Raw genomic sequence first — 19,056 nt, forward strand, 5'->3', positions numbered from 1 at the left:
TGTTTAATTATTCACATTCAAGTGATTTAGTTGTTTTATGAAAAACAACACATTGACCTGATTGTTGTATTATGCAGTGAACACATTGACCTGTTCGATGCATAATGCAGTTAACACATTGACCTGATTGTTGTATTATGCAGTGAACACATTGACCTGTTTGTTGCATTATGCAGTGAACACATTGGCCTGATTGTTGTATTATGCAGTTAACATATTGGCCTGTTTGTTGCATTATTCAGCAAACACATTGACCTGATTGTTGCATTACGCAACAAACACATAGACATGAACGTTGCATTATAAAGCGAACACAATTTGATCTGATTGTTGTATTATGCACCAAACACATTAAACTGATTTAGTTGTTTTATGCATTGAACACATTAACCTGATTGTTGCATTATGCAGCAAACACATTGACCTGATATAGTTGTATTATGCAGCAAAAACATTGACCTTATTTAGTTGTATTATGCAGCGAACACCTTGTCCTGTTTGTTGCAATATGCAGCGAACACATTGACCTGTTTGTTGCGTAATGCGGTGAAAACATTGACCTGTTTGTTGCATTATGCAGCGAACACATTAATCTGATTGTATTATGTAGTGAACACATTGACCTCATTGTTGCATTATGCAGCAAACAAAATTTGACACGATTTAGTTGTATTATGCGGTGAACACATTTACCTGATTTAGTTGCATTATGCAGTGAACATATTTACCTGATTGTTGTATTATGCAGCAAAGGTATTGACCTGATTTATTTGTATTATGCAGTGAACACATTGACCTGATTTGGTTGTATTATGCAGTAATCATATTCATGTGATTTAGTTGTTTTAAGCAGCGAACACATTGACGTGATTTAGTTGTTTTCCGCTGCGAACGCATTGACCTGGTTTAGTTGTACTATGCAGCAAACACATTGACCTGACTTAGTTTTATTGTGCAACGAACACATTGACCTGGTGTAATTGTTTTATGCAGCAAACACGTTGACCAGATTTAGTTGTATTATGCAGCAAAGGCATTGAACTGATTTTTAAAATCTCAATTTAAATAGGTTTATATTAATTCATTATCTACAAGGCTGTCCGGTTACGGTTGGCGCAGTGGTTGGTACATGCTCTTCTCACTTCTGCAACCGGTGTTTAATCCCCATTCCCAGGGCACGTGCGTTTGGTAGGTGGTCACTATAACGGACAGGTGGGTTTCCTCTGGGCATTCCGGTTCCCCCCCCCCGCCCACAGCATAAGACCACACCGAAATTGAATAACTTTTAGTAAAACCTAAATGCATATGTAGCTGGAAACTGGAGCTCTAATTTAAAATTCGTTTCAACTTTCATGAGTCTAGTAATTAAATAAGGTAGGAGTGGTGGGACACACTATGGGTCTCCACATAATGCACGCACTGTTCCGGAAGGACCTCATGAACTTAGAACATTATCTATGATTATAATCTTTCTTTTTTGTAACACCCCGCATCAATTTACGTAGATCACTTGTTTAAGCAATGAATGATTATCAGCATGTTTTTCAGCATGTGACATCCTGCCAATCTCTCTTAGAGTAATAGTTACGTCAAGTCTCGAATAGCATCACGCACATCAGGGTGTTATACTTTACTACGCATGTATCAATGTTACCACATAGGTTTTTTATATTTTAATGAAGGACATGACCACAAAAGCCAATAAGAAACATATAAATATAATTTAACACAAATAATGCTACATTTATAAATACAATCAGTCAATATGTTAGGGTCGAATGGTATAACGAGGAGGTATTTTACTCAAGTTCAAAATGTAATTCACGCACATGAAATGAAGAACAAACATAAGTTTCCCTCCTACCAGTTTATAATACACAAATTATAATAATTTTAAACAAAGTAACCATACTAGTATTATGCATGAGGAATTTGAGTTAAAACCTATGTAGCTATTTTTTTATAACAGACAATGGGTATACAATGTATTAAATATTATAGTCTGATCGGGATATATGTTAATCCAACCTCATTCATACTCACATAATTCAGGGATTGTTTTCAATATTTTACAATTGCCATTAACGGGGGATGTGCCGAGTCGTGTAAGGACACACTCATCAAAGGGCAGAGCTATTTCCAGAGTATATCACTTAGATACGAAATGTGTTTGCAAAGCTTTCTTCCAGAAGACGTTAGCTATTGGTGGCAGAATGATAGATACAGCACTGAAATCACTATCTTCAGGAACATTTGCTTCCTTTGACAGGCGTGGAAAGCACACTCCCCATAACAAAACCCTAGATGCAATCATAGAAGATGTCCGTAATCATATAGAATCATTTCCTACTGTAGAAGCACATTACACAAGCCAAGACACTAAAAGGCGTGTTCTACGATCTGATTTAAATATTAGTAAATTGTATTAATTAAACAAAGAAAACTAAGAGAAGCGGGCAGGCAATACATATCAAGTTCAATGTATCGTACAATTTTATGTGAGGAGTTTAACTATTCATTCCATATAACCAAGAAGGACCAGTTTCAGACTTGCGCTGTGTATAGAAATTAGGAGATAGCAGGCGAGCTAACCACCGATTTGAAAATTGCTTTTGAATACCATATCAAAAGAAAAAACAGAGCTAGAGATGAAAAGAAGTTGGATAAGTCTCGTGCAAAACAAGACAAGTCATACCATGTTGCAACATTCGATCTAGAGGCTGTTTTACCGATTCCATGTTCTCTTGTGAGTAAAGTTTATTATAAAAGAAAGCTCAATTGTTACAATATTTCCTTTTATTTTTTACAAAACGCTAGTTCGACATGGTTTTTGTGGAATGAAACTGAAGGAAAACGGGGCTCTTGTGAAGAGGGAACTTGTCTTTTGACTTACATGAAATCTATATCTATAACAGTAGAGAATGTCTGTTTTTATTCTGATTGTTGTTGTGGTCAAAATCGAAATAGGGTTGTTACTTTTGCATTGATGCATGCTTAAGAGAAATGTAAAAACATAGAGATACTATTGAACAAAAGTATTTAGAAAGTGGACATACCCAGATGGAGTTGTGATAGTGTACATGCTTCGATAGAACGTGCAAAGAAACGTACATCGGTATATGTACCGAGCCAGTGAGAAACAATTGTGAAGGTTGCACGATAAAGAAATCCGTATGTTGTAGTGCCGATAAAATACTATGACTTTTTAGATATCAATCATGTAGCCAAATATGTACTACCGTTAAACGTTGTTAATGTAAGTGGACAAAACGTTTTATGGACAAAAATAACATGGATAAAACTGCAAAAAAGTGATCCGGGGCGTGTGTTTTTTAAGAGCAGTTTCGATGACACCAGTTTTCAGTGTGTGCACCTTAAATCCTCAAGGAAAGGACCTTCTATAAAATGTGACTTAAAACCCTTGTATGATGCCAATTTCCAATTACAGTAGCAAAGAAAAAAGACCTGCTATCACTTTGCTCTGATGAATAATTCCTTCAGAATATGACCAGTATTTCAAGGATATTCCATCTGATAAGACAACTAGGGACAGTCTTCCAGAACTAGATACAATGGAAGAAAGTGAAGATTCAAATGTGGAATAGAAAATCTGAATCTTGACTTTCTTCCATTGTGAAGGTTGGAGACAAACAAGTCCATACTGATTGAAATATATGTATTGTTACATGTGTATGTCCTGTTAAAATCTAGAATGCAAAAGTAAATAATGATGTACTTCTGTATAATAATATCTCGTATTATGAATATCAATATGAACTTGTGCTAAGTGCACATGTTTCGTTCAGTCTCTCAAAATAGATGCACAGCACAGGGCTGTTTTGCCTTAAGGGAACTTAGACCTGAATGACATAGGAAAAGCATGGTAAAAGCTAAGTAGCACCAAGTGCACTTAACACAGTGGCACACAGAAAATATATATGTTATACCTTTATGCCATAATGAAGTAACAACTATTTTGAATACAAAAGCATTAGATATTGTATGCAATTCTATGATATGTTTATAATGCCATAACATACTATTACCTAATATTGTAACATAAAATTATGCTTATAGTCATATTCAAATAGAATTTGTTGTTTGTCAAACGATCTTTTGCGTTTTTCTCCACTATTTAAAAAACGGACTTATTACGTTCTGGCTCTTACCCCTCAATGTTATATCTGCGCGTATGATTTATTGCTTTTGGGTGAAGAAACTCTGGCAATGCTCTGAAGAGCCGTAGCAACAACAGTTACAGATGTTCTTAAAATACATTTCATTAAATAAACCCTTTGAAAAAACGAGCACCAAGCTTATCTTGTTTAAAGGTATTGCAACAAACGTTTTGTTTTTCCGAACAGGCTGAAAAATATATTTTGGTATAACATTGTTATCGAGTGAATGTCGTAACATACTTGCATCTCGAAGAAACTATAAATATACAAATAGTATTCATATAAGAAACCTAATTCGTACATTAAATCAACGCCAATGTATTATTGATAATGTTAATCCCACCCATACATTGTAAAACAAAAAAGCAATCAGTTGAATATCTATTGGTATAATGTAAACTCAAATTACAACCGGAAAAATCGATGCTTATAAAGCGGTTATGTTGGTGCTATGAGCGTAACAATTATCGTTCTACACGTTTTAGAACTCTTCAAATCTTCTTGGCAATTTATTTTACGTATCTTCCTTGTCGACCAATATCAGTTGCAATTAAATGTGGTTTGAGTGTGTCTCTAGTGCACAATTACATTAGCGACACTTACCAAATATTGATCCGTGGAATTATAGCCGGGATCGTTAGCACTTATTAACTGAGCCCATATTAAAATTAACACGTCCCTAGGAATTTTAGCATTTAAGCCACGTTCACACTTTCAATTGCTTTTCCTCTGTTTTAAATCATGCGTAAGATACGCCAAGTTGTACCTATTTTGCAAAGTTAGCCATGCTTTTGATTTTATATTTGCATTATTAAACTTATTAGACCTGTTGCCTTCTTGCAAACATTTATACTACACAATAAGGAATGTACCGTTATAGTTGTTTTGTCGTCTTTAAGTAAGTAATTGTTTTATGAGCCAATCCTTCCTCGCAATTATTAAAAGAAACTGGAATATAAACTCACAAAAAAATCAGAATAATACTATATGATAATGATTACAAAAATAACTGATAATAACACATAATGTAATGCCTTAACAGATCTTTAGTCAGCAATACGTCTGTGTAAATATATACGAGGCAAACGTTTAGGAAACATGTATAGCACATGTTGTTAAGAAAATTAGTTTTCACTAAAAGAACTCGTCTAAAAATACTTCCGTTCAAACTGATTTTTGTATAAGAACCTATATTTTTCGTTTTTGTTTCTGTAACAGTGACCTTGACCCCAGTGGCCCAAAATCTAATCCATTGCTAGACCTGCATAAAACCGACATACACACACAATTTCAGCACAATATCTCTGTCATAATTTAAACTACTGAATGCAGACTTAATATTTTAGAAAACGTGATATAAACCTTGATCCAATTTGCGTCGAATACAACCTCACTCTATCTAAACCAGAGAATTACGCAGAGGCAATTACGTCCAACTGGAAAAATATATATAAACATGAAAAACAGAATAAACCTAACAGAAGTCATGTTTACTATGTCATCCAGGAAATATATTTAATATGTTAAATATTTTTTATATGTATATACATCTCTAATATGCCATGACATAAGTAGAAGTTTATGTCTACAAACAGCGTTAATGTTATTTACATGTGTATGTACGTACATACATTGAATGTTCACTTTTTGTTTATTTAGAGTTCATTACACTTTTCTATTAAAAGACAAAAATGAAACAATTATTGCCACAACATAACAAAATAGGTAAAAGTAAAAATTTAAAACGAAAAACTTCACTCGTAAAAAAAATATTTGTATCTGCAACTGCACAAACATACAGTAGTGTAACATTACGTGCTACGTAATTCTGATTCATATTTTCAATTTTGAAGACATAACATATAATTACAAATTCTATTAAATACATGTTTATGCCGCTATTCCACTCTAAACACGAGGATGTTACCCTTGTATTTATTTCCCACAATAATGGAGGAAGTGATGCTGCTGTAGCAGACTGAAAGTGGATTCTCCACCCCATCCATCCTTGTAGCAAGAGTGGACAGCTTCCTCCCTCCGTCACTGTCCATCTGTATTATATTGTGGGAATTGACTCCACAGACAAGCACCTGGCCTGCAGAGGTCACAAGCAAACCCTCTGGTGTCAGTAGTTCTGGATCTGTGAAGGTGACAAGGACTGTTCCATCCATGGCCACCGTTAGCAGCTGATAGCGGCATGTTATATACAGCTTGTCCCCTGACGGACTAACAGCGCAGTTGTTGACTACAATAGTAGCATCAATTTATTGAATTAACTTAAATATACAATAGCCTTTATAAACAGAATGCAATGATACTGTATTGTATAGGTTTTTTAATAAATATGCAATAAAGTAATTTAAATATATGAGTATAATATTATAAAAATACATAGCTTAGTGTGACAAGCAGGGTCTGTGTCAGTTTAGTGTGTACACGTTTGAAATTGAGATATATTACTGCTCAGTTAACAATGCACATGTATATATAAATTTAAAAATATATAGCAATTACATATTTACCAAAGGTACAAATTTGATAAAAATGTACTTACATATATTTGAAATTGACACCGGCAACTATACGCCCTAAATGGGCAATTTTTAAGACTGAAATTTTTTTTGTGGACTGTTTATCTCAAGAAACATGTTGTGCCACCAACCAATTATGCATATGGTGAACTGTATTTTTGTGCTTAACCATTTACAAAAGCAATGTGTTTAAATAAATATTATGCACATACATTTGTTTTAAGCAAATCCAACCAAAAACAATTAAGTTTATATCATCATACGATTTGTATTAAGAAAACAAATTGTACAAGATTTGTCAACCACAATTATGAGGGCTAGGTTATAATGTATGTCTTTCCCATTTACTCAGTCGCTATTAAAAGACAGGTCATAGAGTGACAGCCACAATAGATACTTAGTGTGTTTTATAAGTGAACAAATATATGTATTAGCGTTCTTATAATAACTTTTTAAATTCTACATTTAACGTTCATGAAGGTTTAAAATTACTTTACATAACATGTTCCCAATATCATCATAAAAAGTCACCATGTTTCATACCTGTAAAACCACCATATATATCATCATATAGTGTGCGGATCAGTTTTCCGCTAAGTGAGTACTTGTATATTGCATCGAGAGAAGAAATGTACAGGTCTCCCTGGTGATGCGCAATACATATGCATCTATGTTGTAACTGAAACTTTCTGCTTGTTACCAACTGGCTTGTGTTGACGGTGATAAACTGGACATGTGGTTTAAACAAATTATCTATAGCCACTGCAACCTCACTGGATGTAATTGTACACATTTTCCGTGGAACGGAAGTCACATCACAGTAACTCACAACCTGGTACTGCTGGTTCAGCATCTTTACTTTATTATTGCTTACGTCTGCAACAAGGAACTGTCCATCACAAAGAACACATATGCTTGAAATACAGGCTGTTTTTGAATCGCTTGGTATGTTCACATTATATTCACATTTCCTTATCACGGTGAACGCATGGTTTGGAAACTTTGGACAGTATTTATCCAAAAATGTTTCAAACCGTTGTATTGTTTTCTGACATTTTGTACTAGCTATAAAAGACAGCTCCGGCGTACCCACTTCTCTATGTATGGCGTCATGGAGATATAACAATTCCTCATGAAGCCTAATGCAGCTGTTTTTTCCATTTACGAGAGGAGCTTACTTCAGTGTCAGCTCTTCTTTTTTATCCTTAATAGTGCTTTTGTCAAAATCTGCTAATAAAGACCTAATTTTCTTACGCATGTTATGGACTAAGTATTGCATATGCTCATGCGTTTCATTCACTGTGCTGTCTGCACATTCCAGAAGATATGATGTTAAATTCAGACGCATGCCATCCACAATAAGCTTCTCGTGTTCATGGTACGAAACCTTTAGAGACTTCATTCTGTCCTCCTGATAAATCTGAAACTGTTTCATTCGTGAAAGAGTATTTTTCGTTCTGACAGACAGGTTATTGAGATCAGCTGACTTCTCTTTTGCAGCTTCAGATAATTGGGTCACTTGAAAGCACAGCCTGAAAGCAAAACCCAGATTGTAATGTATTACTCATAAGATATTGATTTTGGATGTTGGTATATATCTGTATATAATTTGTTTTATAAACAAATTCATACTGGCATACCATGTTTGCATAATGCATACATTGAATGAGGACGATTAAGTATAATGACTGGTAAATGTATGTTATTTCAGGAATGAAATAAGGTATCAATCATGCAGGGACAGTACATGCCATGCTAGCAAAATAGCGAATACTTACGCCTTAATGTGTTTAACTCTTAAAACAACGTAAATAGGCATAACAACACAGTTAGAAATCAAATATGCGCCATAAAAGAACAATACATCTTCCAAAAGTCACAATTTAAACATCTAGTAGTAATAATATATTGATTATGGCCTAAATATGTTGAAAACACTATGTTAATACATAATCAAGGAAAATTTGAAATAATGTCCAACAATTTTGATTAGGTGTGTGTTTGGGAACGTATGATTATCACGGTGATAAAGAAATCATGCATTCAAATGATAATGTATCACACGTTATAATGTTTTAATTGTGCAGATGATTACATTATAACTTTATATTTATTTAATGCATTAATAGTTTACTACTACTGAATTTCCTATAACAGTAAAGAGTCCGAGGACAATTTGTTTTATTCATGATTTTATATAAAATATAATAGTTTGTTCAAATGAAACACATTAATAAATAATAATACAATAACAATCTGTATGATTGAAACTAAATATTATGCATGATCCATGAGCCGTTGATATGCCCTTTAAAATATAAAAGTCTTTTTCTTAGGTTTCTTTCGCATTATTCAATTATCTTAAATTATCCCGCTTTCAGCTTTGTTCGTATGTAGATCATTCATAAATATGAGATTATATAAGTTTAACATCAGCGACTAGAGTATCATCACATCAAATGTAAATCAACCAGTTCGACAGTTATATACAATGTTCGGCAGCACGTTGAAAACAAGAAACTCCAGCAAAGATTATCAGGAGAGAAATTCTTGATACCATCTGATAGTCCTCTCTTCCAGGCAAGATACCGATTTCAATATAAATCTTTTACAACTTTTCAGCATTAAAGTGTGTGCATAATATTGTTTTAATCTACCAATTTCAAAAACCTAAACCTCCAAACTGTACTATTTGAAAAAGCAAGTTTTTCCTTACTTCCTTCATGCGTGACAAGTATTCACGACTCATGTCATGTAAGAATTAAATTTATAAACGTATGATGTAACCAACTTAACTCGGAGTAAAATATGCCCTTTATATAGTCAGGATAAACTGTTAAACTGTCGGTAAGACTGAGTAATACATGAAACCTCTAGAGGATAAACACGTTTAGTTTAAATTAAATCCGATGACCTAATCTATAGACAAAACGCACCTAGATTAAAACCTGGCCAAGATATTGACATATTTAACCTTTATACCAGTGTCGTGAAACGTGAAACATAAAGGTTGCTTCTGTCATAAATGTGGTTAGATGTTCTAAACATATTTAAATTAGAGATCTAGTTTCTATAGGCATGATATTGGTATCTAGTCTTGAAAATATTTTCTCAAATAGTTTACCTGGTAACATTGTCTTGGGACGAATGTGCTCAATTCTATATTGTTCTAGAAATTGTCAAAATATACAGTGTGACATTTTTCATCAAGATTAAGTCCTGAATATAGCTCATAATTCAGTCATAATTTTGGCTAAAAACAATCTTGTTGTTAAAAGGGTTTCCTTTAAATTGATATGGAGACCTCACTTTCGGATTTAAGTGACACAGAGTCGTTCTCAGCCTTAACATTCTCAGTTCCACATTTTTAGAAAGTTGTATAAACCTTATTAGAAAGAATGCGAACCAGCGTTGAACTTGGCCAAAATGTAGACAACAAGTCAAAAGGCTGACTCAGTTTCAACATATTTGAGTTAAAATGTGGCTTTTTTAATTGAAACACGGTTATTAAAATAGTTCATCTGGTAACTTAGTTTGTTTAACGCACCGAAGCCAGTTTATGTTGTAGAGAATGACCAAATACACAATCTAACAAACTTTCATGACGTTTGAATGATATGTTTTTCTTCTAAAGTGTTACCGATATTAAAGCTGATTAGGCATACTGTACTCAGCATGACGGGCCAAGAGTGATCGCAATAGTCCACGATGAGAACTTATGTTTCATATAGCACACCTGATAAAATTAAAACTTGTTGAAGGTTGAGACAACCTTCTTCTTTGTACCATTAGGCAAGCTAATTGTATAACCAGTATTGTATTAACATCGTTGTAAGGTTTCCGCACAGTAAAATAACAGCAACAGTTATTTTTAAATTTAATGTGTACGTTCTGCGAAGCTTTCCGCAAAAGAAAAAAAATAAATAAAACCTAAACATTTATGTAAATAATATGGTTTGAGCCCTAACGCAAAATATTAAGAAAAACAGAGTTTTTGTTAATCGAGAACCATAATTATTAAGTGCTTCGTGTACAACACTCCATAAGCAATACACTGGTAGCAAATAACTTGTGTGTGAATTGATGAACTATGATATAAAAATATTTGACCAAAGCAGTTGCCATTTGACATTCAGTGGATGATTGAGTCATATTGGGAATTTCTGCTGCAGCTCTGTTATATCTTCCCTATATAATGAGGTTTCTATGAAGCACAAAAATTCATATATAACACATTGAATGTAATAGAGTTGTTAATTCCTAAAGATAATTTGAACGAATTAATGTTTGTTCCATTCTCCTGCCATTAGTAATATCGTTAAACTACGTGTATAAATAGTATGGCCATATCTTGAGTTTCATATAACATTTGATAACAATTTCAGTTACGACATCCGCCATTTTCAAACATTTGCAGAGGTACCTGTACCATTTAAAATTACGATAAGAATTAAAACCGGTTGTATATAGTAATGTTTGCAATTTTTCAACAAAACCGTTTAAGGGTGTATCATTTTCATTAATTGCATGTTATTTAAATACTCGTGTACTACCATTATGGCATAAGAAGCAAACATATCAGTGAACATTTTTAAATCTTATGTGTGCTATAATGGATGAATATTCCTTCTCGGATAACTAACAACACAGGTATATTTATTTAGAAATATTAAAACTGCTAACACTAATATTAATAACTTTACATGGGCATGCTTAAATGCATATTACAATGGTACTATTTAACATAAATTAAACACAGTGACTATGATCTACCTGTGATTAATTTCAACACATGTAGAGCAGATCAGCTGACTGTGGTCTGAGCAGTACATTGTTAAATTTTCACCCTTGTGTATGTCACACTTTTTAAGATAATCCGCTATTTTTTTACAAAGTGGCCACTTCATTATTTGATCCCTTCCAAACGGACATTGTTTATTAAACCACCAACCATGCTGGCTATGGGAGTGAATACACGTTCCACAAAAGTATGTATTACATGTTTTACAGTAAAAAGCAGTATCAACTTCTGAAGACCGTTCTTCGCAGAGTGTACAATAATATGTATTTACATAACTTTTTACAGCAAATTTAGACACAGAAAAATCCGCCATTTTGAAAATACACTTTTAACAAAACACTGTTTACAACCGAAAATAACCGATACATTAAGTCCACAGTAAATTTCCTGACATCAGTATCCCGTAAAACACATTCTAAAATGTTATTAAACACAATCGAGCAATAAGGAACTTTCAACTGAACCGAATCTGATATAACCTTTATATGATGTTCAGTTGTATGATAGCAATAAACAGTGTAGCTGTGTGCACATAAATGATACTACTAGGTCACAGTGAGTCTATTTATAACTATAAACTTGCCTGTTGGTGTGTAGATGTAAACCAGATTGTTACACCGGTCAAATGTGTTAGTTATTCTAATAAATGAAATGTTAAATTGTTACACATGTAAAATGTTAAATACAATAATAATACTGTAGATTATAACGCCGATCGTTTTTATTACAATTGTCGCCTCCTTTCCCCAATACAGAATTGAACACTAGGATGTTAAACGTGTTATACTCATTTAAATACAATTATCTTGATAAACTAGTGTGAATATTGCAGTTTGCAATAACAAAAACCTTATCGATACATCTTCCGTCTAAAAAAGTTAATGAATGAATAACGTTTATAACAAATATGTCGGATAAAATAACTAATAGGTTTTGATGGGTAAGTGAGTCAGGTAATGTGCGAGTTGTTACCGTTAAAAATTTCTCAAAACAATTGTTCATTTATTGATTGTTTAACTTCGCTTCCATTGATTGATTTATTTGAAATAAACTGTTGAACATAAATATCAATGAAAACTATGTCGTAGCCAATGCTTAGCAATTTTGTTTCAATAATATTTTTTACACTTTTTATGACACTGTGTTATATACTGATGTTCTGTATTTACAAGGTGGGTAATTGAGATCTGCGATGAACTACTTTTATTGCGCATGAATTAAGTGGTATATCGGAGTTTTGGGTATTTGGTTTTTGGCAGCCAGCCAATTCGGATAGGCTCAGAAATTGGTCTCATTACTATGGCCTTGGGGCTATGCCCCAAGCCAAAACACATCCCCATTAAACTGTTAAAGAGTTATTAATATTTCAAACAAGTGTGTGAAATTTACAATTTAACTTGAATCGTTTATTTGAAATTAGAATTTTGTGTATGTTCGGGTGGTGTAACATTATTCAGGCCGATAACATCCAATGAATTTCTTCCATTTGATAAAAGATCGCAAATAAATTTAACTATTTACACATTTTCGCAATGAAAACAAATATACAAAATTGCAGAAAAAAAGCAAAAGCACTGTAGCGGGAGTATGCTGTGTAGATGTAAACATAGTTGTGGTGTTTTATGTCTTTGTAATACATTAATTAGTTTATAAATGTTATAATATTATAAATATTTTATATTCTTATAAAAAGTTTATGGACAATAGTTTAAGTAATGGCAGGTTCCCTTTATTTTAATTGCAAATATGGCCTCTTCGTATGTGTTACATACATCAGGCACTGTAAAGATTAATTATGTGTCAAATAAATAATATATTGGGGTGGAGGGATAGGAGAAAGAGAGACGTCTAGCGAGAGCAAGAGAGAGAAGAGAGGAGAGAGAGAGGAGAGATAGAGAGAGAGAGAGGAGAGGAGAGGAGAGAGAGAAGAGAGAGAGCGAGAGAGAGAGAGAAGAGAGAGCAAAGGAGAGAGAGAGAGAGAGCGAGCGAGAGAGAGAGAGAGGAGAAAAAGGAGGGGAGAGAGAGAGAGAGAGAGAAGAGAGCAGAGAGAGAGAGTAGAGAGCGAGATAGATCGAGAGCTAGAGAGCCTCTCTCTCTCTCTCTCTCTCTATCTAGATCTCTCTTTTCTAGATCTCTCTCTCTCTCTCTCTCTATCTCTCTCTTCTCTCTTCTCTCTCTCTCTCGCTCTAGTCTCTCTTCTCTGTCTCTCTGTCTATCTCTCTGTCTCTCTCTCTGGCTCTCTCTCTGTCTCTCTCTCTATCTCTCTCTCTCTCTCCTCTCTCTCTCTCTCTCTTGCTCTCTCTCTTTCTCTCTCTCCCCTTTCTCTCTCTCTCTCTCCCTCTACTCTCTCTCTATCTCTCTCTCTCTCTCTCTATCTCACAAAAATAAACCTAAGGCTCGCAATGAAAGTCTCAGATTTAATTAATTGTTACAATCTTGAAGATCCATTTCGATATCATGTACAGTCAAAAAAAAATCAAACTGGCGTAGAAAATATCCAATACAGCAGGCTAGGCTTGATCTATTTTAACTACATCTAATTTCTTGCAACATTTTATATCAACTAAAATTGTATAAAGTCTTCAATCGGATACATTTAACAATAAGCGATCGACTTTATTTAAGAAAATTTACTTATGGAATTACGGGGCTAATCTACTTCATACGGGTCTTACATTAAACAGGAAACACAACTTATAGAGAGCAAATTATTTACAATAATACAATAGTTGGAAGAAAACTTGTATGATGAGAACATGCAGAACTAAAAATTTGAAAACTGAAATAGATGAGATTCAGAAACAACACTTCAAATGTATATATGATAATATCCAATTACAAGTGGACTTTACAAGGTCAAAAGCAATCTAAATATGCGTGCAGCCTTTAAAAAACAATGTAATAACAAAATCCATCTATAAACTTAAAAATGAAGATGATAATAAAATAACTGACCAAACAAGTATACTTATTATCTTAATTGTGTCTTGTTTTGAGAAAACTGGGCCGCACAGGCTAATCAGGGACGACACTTTCCGCCTAAACTTGATTTTCGGTAAGGAGGGACTTCATTGAAACAACAAAACAACATTAAAGCGGAAAGTGTCGTCCCTGATTAGCCTGTGCGGACTTCACAGGCTAATCTGGGACGACACTTTACGCACATGAATTAAGCCCAGTTTTCTCAGAACAAGACACTTATATTAGCATTATCTGTATAAGCTATAAAAGAAAATATTCATCAATACTTTAATTACTTTAACAAATAAGTAAATTGTTATAAATGAAGCCAGAATGAATTCATTTATTCGAAGGTATCAAATAAAAAAGAGGAAGCTTTAACAGTTGTAAAAATGTGTCAATTAATAAAAGCCCCAGCAGTGCTAGCTTCAATGTTGCCTTTTATAAAAAATTTCTGGAACATATTTTATGCTTGTGTTGTCAGATCCTTAAATAAAGCTTTTAATTGTGGAAATGTATCTGTTACACAAACTAAAACTAAATGTATCATAGCATGTATGCCAAAGGGTGATACCTCTAGATTTTGTATTCAAATTTTGCGCCCAATTACATTTTCAATACTGTTTACAAACTTGCATCTGTAGTAAAAGCAAACAGACCTAAATTATTAATGGACAAGTTGATTCTTAGCGACCAGACTGGTTTCATTAAAGGAATATATATAGCGGAAAATACAAGGCTTAGTTATGCAATTATGAACTACAATGAAGAAAATGAGCGCCGGGTTTACTTTTTCTAAAATACTTCGATAAGGAATTTCTACTCATTGGCGTGGTCTTTTGTACTAAATACACTATTTTTCTTTAATTTCGGTCCAGACATAAAATATTGGTTTCAGGTTTAATATATAAAGATTATAAATTAGCTGTAAGCAAGTGTGGTAACTTTTCTAACGTCTTTCGTTTGAAAGGGGTTTGCAGGCAGGGAGATCCCCTCTCATGTTATATTTATATCCTCTGCGCTGAAGTTTTTGTCACTTGTATTGAGATATAACACAATTATCAAATGTATAACCATTCAAGGAATTGAACATTCGTTGTCCCCGTTTTTTGGACGACACTACTATTTTATTAGACGGTACTGAACAAGCCTTCAATGAAACACTTTATGTTATACAGGATTTTGCTCATCTTTCTGGTCTTAATTTTGATCATGGATTGGCAAGCTCAAATATAGTTCCTAAACCATTAAATAAAATGGAATTCAATGGATGCATTAAAGATTTAAATGCTGGGAATACATCACCATGTTGATTTGTCGAAAATAGTTAAAATAAATTATGATGAAAACATGTGTTAAAATAAAAAATATGAAATATTGGAAAAGAAGGATTGTAAGACCAATTTAAAAGGTATTAATTGTGAAAACACTTATTGTGCCACTATTTATCACTTGTTCATTTCATTGCCTTACCCGCCTTATACCATTTTAAATTCAATAAAATTTTCTTTTCTGAGACTCATTTGGGAAGAGCATAGTAAAATAAAAGTGTAACAATAGTAAAGGAATGTAGTGAATGAAGTACAAAAATGATCACCCTAGATGCATTTTTACAGCATTATAATGTTTATAATGTTTATTGTTTATAATTGTTTATAATGAGAATGCAATACTGCTCCAGCAGCTGGAGTTTCACTTCTTGATATTTAAAATTAACATGGTTACACAAAATTTAATCCTTAAGGGAAAATTGGATAGATATAACAATCTCTATTTTCATACTTACAATATCTTTAATTGCTGTTATTATTTTGCTTTAACATAAAAAAGAATTGCAAACACTTTTAAGGTTAATGTTTTAAAAGCTTCCCACTTAATTGTGGTAAATTTGAAGTTAACAACGAACAAATATGTATTATCCACTTTTTTTAAATCCAAATATTTTGAAAGGAAATTACACCTTCTTCGTTAAGGCATGGTTCGTTACTGGAATTCATTGTGTAGGTGATATGATAAAAATGAAAACTTTATTTCAGCTAGTGAATTAAATAAAATGTACAATTTGAACATATATCTTATGAATTGCACAGGGGCGACAAGAGCAATAAGCATATTTTCGAAAAAAAAAATTATACCTTGCCACACTCAACAAATATCCAAACCCTTTTTTGCACCTATTATTACGACTTATACTGAAACATGAATCTTGGGCAAACATGCTTCCCACCATTCTAAATAAAAACAATGAACAGCCAACAGTTCGAGCAAAATGGTGTACGAAACTCAATACCATAATAAATAAAAACTAATGGGATGGTATACGTGAGCTACCATTTTTAATAATCAATGATATTTCATTTCAGTGGCTCCAATGCGAAATTATTCACATAATAGTTGAAACAAAAATAATCTGTTGAATGAAATGAAAATGACTGATGGTCCATTATGTATATTTTGAAGAAAAAGTAGGGAGGAAAATTTAAAATATGTATTCTGGGAACGTCAGATATTTAAAGTAAAAGTGTTAAATGATTCAATGGTTTCCAAGTCTAAACAATATATAGGTAAGTATAATAATAAAACCAAGAAATACACAACATATGAACATGATGACTGAAGAAAATATTAATTTCTAAAAATAATTTAGAATCCTTTGGCCGTGAATGGATATCGTTTAATGCTATTGTCTCACACACTTAAAATTTTAATGTGGAGCTTGTTGTAGTTGTTCACAGATTTTGACAAACACTTTTATAGGGCACCGTTACTTAAATCAACTAAATGTAATAAAGCGTATCTTCAAGGTGTCTAAAAACATATCATTATATATGTACGCACATTTTATTTTTTTCTCTATTTCTTTTATAAATTTGCTTTTACAATTTAATATAAATCATTTTTTCTATAAACACTCGAACATGTCTTTGTTTTTGTATACATATATGTATGTTTTTGAATGTCATTTATAATGATAATATTCACCTAATATTGTTTTCCACCAAACGTTATCATATTTATTATATATATATATCATCTTTTGTCTTTACAAACTGGAAAATGTATATTAATTCTTTCTTGAACGTATCTTGAATGGGTTTTGTTTTTAACATAAAATTGCATTGAACATGTAGAGCTACTTTTCTTGCATGTACCTATACATTGTTTACTAATATCAATACAAACGTAAATTTTGTTATTACAAAATCTAAACTTTAGATGTGTTGCATTTTTTTTTATCTCAGATTGTAAAAATTAGTGTGTATATTATATATTGTATATGTTATTGTGTGCAATCTAAACTAAAATGTGTTGCAAGACAATGTATACGCTAATATCATCATCTGACTACTGCCGTACATTTATTCTCAATGTTTGCGTTGTCCAGTGCCCTACACGTACTATACCAACTAAGCTAGCTGGCCTTCTTGTGTTGTTCAGTGCCCTACACGTACTATACCAAACTAAGCTAGCTGGTCTTCTTGTGTTGTCCAGTGCCCCTACACGTACTATACCAACTAAGCTAACTGGCCTTACTCATATTAAAATCAGCTTTGTCACAGTATTGACCGATACAACTAAACTCTCAAAGATTGTAGGTCATTATAGATATATCAAGTTGAAATAACAAATTACACCATTAAGGTATTTTTTACAGGAACATGTTTAACGTTATTTGATGTATAAAACATGTTTGAAACTATGTTGAAATGTAGAACTGTTTATAGAAACATGGTACACCCCAGCACCCGATTGTAAAACAGTTTAAACCGGCGGGGTAAACCACAAACCGGCGGTTTAAAGTCGGTAAGATGTTGGTTACGGGTTGGTAAGCGTTTGTATAAAATTTGGTTAGTTATATCGATCGGTCAAAAACCCAGTTTTAAACATACCCTGCTTCCCTTGTTGGGTAAGTACAAGTTAACCGGGAGGTAACTTACACAAAATGGCCGCGGCGCGCGACATTATAAAAGCTAACCATCGACGACCTTCACAATTTCGACGAGGTAAACAACAAATTGCAGCGACTGACACTTTATTTGATTTTATTTACAGGGCAATACGATTCCGACTTCGGACAACAAATTTAAGTACGCACAGAACGGTTTCTTATATTCTGTTATGGGTATGCCGTGTGTGATCCGATGCATCAATGGCGCCCATGTTAAAATCATTTCTCCGAGAACAGGGACAACAAAAGTACAAACAAAAAACAAAACACGTTCGAACTAGTATCTTCCCTTTAATAATTCTTTTAAATCCATAAATAATCCATTTAATTCAATAATTGACGAGTTTCCATCTAGGGTCTTTGAAAATTATTTCAGCATAGTTAAATAAAGACCCTTATGCCATCATATCATCATTTCAAATGAGAACTCAATAAACTTTCTTCATCGTCACACGCTACGTCATGTACTCTATGTACATTACTGCTGTTAAAATGAACCGGAGCAGTTTATCAAATGTGTCGTGTTCTGAGAAAAAAATGGGCATAATGCAGGTGAAGTGAAAAAGTGTCGTCCAATATTAGCCTGTTCGCTTTTATGACATTTTTTGTTAAAAATAAAGTCCCTTCTTAGCAAAA

General features: G+C 33.2%; 1 protein-coding gene across 1 annotated transcript; it reads right to left on the minus strand.

Annotated features, from left to right (window-relative positions):
• Positions 1-1,743: 1,743 nt before the first annotated feature.
• LOC127863820 (uncharacterized) lies at positions 1,744-11,978 on the minus strand. Its single transcript, XM_052403477.1, has 3 exons — positions 11,483-11,978; positions 7,253-8,241; positions 1,744-6,423 (listed from the first exon to the last, which is right to left on the minus strand). The coding sequence occupies exons 2-3, from the start codon at positions 7,560-7,562 to the stop codon at positions 6,077-6,079; spliced, it is 657 nt and encodes a 218-aa protein (XP_052259437.1). The 5' UTR covers positions 7,563-8,241; positions 11,483-11,978; the 3' UTR covers positions 1,744-6,076.
• Between the last annotated feature and the right edge of the window lie 7,078 nt (positions 11,979-19,056).

Source organism: Dreissena polymorpha, unplaced genomic scaffold (genome assembly GCF_020536995.1).
Source record: "Dreissena polymorpha isolate Duluth1 unplaced genomic scaffold, UMN_Dpol_1.0 chrUn042, whole genome shotgun sequence".
NCBI classification, from domain to species: domain Eukaryota; kingdom Metazoa; phylum Mollusca; class Bivalvia; order Myida; family Dreissenidae; genus Dreissena; species Dreissena polymorpha.

What these genes read in the sequence shown, in the direction of transcription:
- LOC127863820 (XM_052403477.1), bottom strand. Translation starts at nt 7,562, where the DNA reads ATGCTGAACCAGCAGTACCAGGTTGTGAGTTACTGTGATGTGACTTCC. An exon ending in TATATATGGTGGTTTTACAG is followed by an intron (nt 6,424 to 7,252) that starts GTATGAAACATG and finishes CTACTATTGTAG; the next exon opens with TCAACAACTGCGCTGTTAGT.